Source organism: Glycine max, chromosome 4 (assembly GCF_000004515.6).
Source record: "Glycine max cultivar Williams 82 chromosome 4, Glycine_max_v4.0, whole genome shotgun sequence".
Classification (NCBI taxonomy): Eukaryota; Viridiplantae; Streptophyta; class Magnoliopsida; order Fabales; family Fabaceae; genus Glycine; species Glycine max.
This window is the reverse complement of record NC_016091.4, coordinates 30,696,743-30,700,382: the sequence shown is the minus strand read 5'-3', so window position 1 is coordinate 30,700,382 and position 3,640 is coordinate 30,696,743. Positions and strand designations below refer to the sequence as shown.

The following is a 3,640-nucleotide window of genomic DNA, read 5'->3' as shown; positions in this document are numbered from 1 at the left end:
TTGTATCTGCCTTCTCTTTTTGGTCCTTCTTGGCTTGCGACATCTTTCAATCTTCTGCAATTTATATTTATTTTGGGTACTCCCCTAAAGCGTGTACCAAGGGGCATGCATTTTAAGTTACATTCCTTTCCTTTAAATGCCATATCAAGCTACTCATAAATCGTTTTGCCATGCGCATTTTTGTTTCTTTGCCTTTGTTGATGCACTATCTGATTTTGTCTCTTTTCAGCATTTAATAATTAGGCTCTTTTGGTTCTCTTAGTCAAAAGTTGAGAAACAAAGTGAACAATTAGTTAACAAAGGAAAATAGGAATGCAGCAAGGATGCCTCATACATATGCATATCAGATTTTCTGCAACTTCAAAGGACATGGCTTTTTTTGGAGTAAACAAGTTTGTGCATTCCGTTGGTTCTCTTCTAAGGTTTAAAAGCCACAATTCATTGTTCTCTTATGACAATTTTCCTATTTATTGTAGAAAGAATAACCTAACATTGAGTCATATCTAATTTAAGAGGAAAAAGTATATAATCTTATATTTAAGATTTTATATTAGAAAACCTTTTTTCTTTTGGTACTTGAGATTCAACATTTTTACCCCTAAAGTTTCAATTTTTTTGCAACAAGCAAAAAAAAACTGAAATAAATTTACGGGTACTTGAGATTCAACATTTTTACCCTTAAATCTCAATTTGTTTAAAGCAAGAGTAGTGTTGTTTTCATGTATGCATTCTTACATGCATGTTAGTTTTTCATTTTTGTTTGTGTTGGACGAGGTTTGGCTTCTCTTCCGATGCTATTTTCATGCATCCTTTCTTACATGCATGTTAGCTTATCGTTTTTCTCTGTTCATGGTACTTTTGTTGTTCTGTTTTTTAATGGTAGCTTTGTTGTTGTATTTTCTTTTATCTTTGTTCAGTGGGGCAAAAAAAAATGAAGTTTAGAACAAACACATGTCTTCTTTGTACTCTTTCTTAATTTTTGTTATTTTTTGTTTTGATTAATTATTATTATTATTATTATTATTATTATTATTATTATTATTATTATTATTATTATTATTATTATTATTTGTCTTTCTTCTTTGCAATTCCGCTTCTTTGCTTTGGCTTTCTTCTGCATCATTTTTGTATAACCCAACAATATTATTTTTATTGAATCAATGAGAAGGTGTGGGGGTTCGATGTAATTTGATTACGTGAAAAGTGTTGTTTACATGTTTTGTTGCTGAGAACAGTTTAATCGTAGAGAGGGAGCAACCATACCTCAAGAAGGTTTAGAAGGGTGCAAGCGAAACACAGAGCAATGAACAATATCAATGATTATGCAGAATCCCTCTTTCAGGTTCATGATGCATTTTCTCTATTATTATTATTATTATTATTATTATTATTATTATTATTATTATTATTATTATTATTATTATTATTTGTCTTTCTTCTCTGTGATTCCGCTTCTTTAGTGTGGCTTTCTTCTGCATCATTTTTGTCTCGAACGTTTGTGGTGGAACACATTTTTTAGTAACAGGATTACTGATATTGGTTGTGATATGTGTAATGTTCTTGAAAAAATGATCATTTTTGTGTTTAGGGCTCGAGTTTTATGGATAAGTTTTGTGAATATGAATAACTTTTTACTATTTTGTGTGTTGCTGGTAACTTTGAGAATGTATATTAATTTTGAATTATTAGTATATTTACATGGTACAAGGATAAACTGCTTGCTTCAATTTATTTATTATTTAGGGCCTTTTTCTTTTTTGAGAATGCTTATATGTTTTGTCCACTTATACATTGTTTATTTTTTAATGAGTTTCCGTCAATGTTTCTTTGATTTCATTGTGATGAGTGGGGAATTGTTGCAGATGTGCTCAGAAAATGGTGCAAGGCCAGAAAGAGATGAGCTTGATTTTGAGTTTTTGGGGAACAAAACAGGAGAGCTTTATTTGATTCAGACTAATGTATACAAGAATGGAACTCGTGGGCGTAAGATGAGGCACATGCTTTGGTTTGACCCCACAAAGGACTACCACACCTATTCCATTCAGCAAGAATTAGAATGAGATCATGCTAAAGAGACATTTGCTTAGTTGATTCTAACTAATTAACTGCTATATAATTTTAATTTTTGGAGTTATTTGCTTCTAGCTAGGGGACTTATTAGGGAATAATTGAACATGAACATGCCATTTGAACCTTATGATCAAAATTGAAATATCTTGATTATTTTCTCAATAGAAGCATGATCTCAAATGTGATTGTTATTTTAACTTTATGGTTGAAACACATTTTGCTAGCATCTTATACTACACCTTTGAATAGTTATTCAATAGCCCAAAAGGAATTACAAATATGTTATAGCAATGAAATTAACACTAAAATTTGATTATACTACAAATTATATATATTCCTATAGCGCTGATAAAAAAACTATATAATCTTATAGCATAATTGTTTACTTTGCGGGGTTACTTCTCTTTATTTCTATCTTTAAACATGAGTAACCAACAAGTTGATTGGAAATGGATAGAAATGCAACTATTTTCAAACAGGAGAGATGTAATATGGATTCTATTATAGTTACTATTAAATCTAGAGCTTGGAATTGGATATCAACTTTCGGGAAAGGACTAGAAATTTCTTTGTATTTGTGGTGCTTGGATCCTACACATTACATCAAGTTTCTTGCATAAGGTTATTCATAATAATAGTCATAAAGCATTAATATTTTCAACTTTAACATTATTCCACGCACATGATCCTTGGGTTACAAGGAAAATATTCAATGTATACTTTAAAAAACCAATAGATGTATATAAAAATAAATAAATAAAAACATGAAATAAGAGTAAAATAGTGATGAATTTACCATAATGAGTGTTGGTGCCAGTGCCACTGACTCAGGTATCAACCTTGGATCTTGAAGAAATGTAGCTTCCAATGAACCTCAACCTGACCCAACACCCAGCCTTAGGCGCATCCCCTTCATCCCCCTTCTTCTTCTTCTTCTTCTCCCTCCCCTTTGATTTACACACATCCCAAGATTCCACCACCTTGCCATTCTCTGAAAATTATTATTATTATTATTATTATTATTATTATTATTATTATTACTAAGTCATGTTTTAGGAAATTGGAGGATCTCATGGTGCAACTTCTCCAGCAGTTGAGGCTTTAACCTTCTCTCATACTTACTATTTGCTGCTAGCTTTAATTCAATTTAGTTGTCCATCATTTTTTCCTGCATTATTTAAATTCTACTCATCTTAATTTTTTGCTTAATATTTTTTAAGCATTTAATTTAAACCTGATTCTTGCCGAGTTTCAGTTGGTGATATCTGATTATGCTACGATTGACAAGGTAGTGTGCTTATTAGATAAAAGCATTATGAGTGCACATGCTCTGATGCATTTATTTTTCATCTTTTCTAGATTCTAGAATGTCATGTCTCGTGATAATTGAGATTATCTAATTTTGAATTTTGTCATTAAGTTAGACCATTTTTTATATAATCTTGGACTACTTTGGTCGTTCAACTTCTTTGTAAGGAAAGAAAAGAAGAATACCCTAATTGTATTTTTTTCTCTTATGTATATTATTATTATTATTATTATTATTATTATTATTATTATTATTATTATT

At 30.4% G+C, this 3,640-nt stretch overlaps 1 protein-coding gene across 1 annotated transcript; it reads left to right on the top strand.

Annotated features, from left to right (window-relative positions):
* Nucleotides 1-803: 803 nt before the first annotated feature.
* On the top strand, nt 804-2,179 carry LOC102660100 (probable xyloglucan endotransglucosylase/hydrolase protein 8). Its single transcript, XM_041014695.1, has 2 exons — nt 804-1,342; nt 1,863-2,179. The coding sequence occupies exons 1-2, from the start codon at nt 1,304-1,306 to the stop codon at nt 2,058-2,060; spliced, it is 237 nt and encodes a 78-aa protein (XP_040870629.1). The 5' UTR covers nt 804-1,303; the 3' UTR covers nt 2,061-2,179.
* Nucleotides 2,180-3,640: the final 1,461 nt, after the last annotated feature.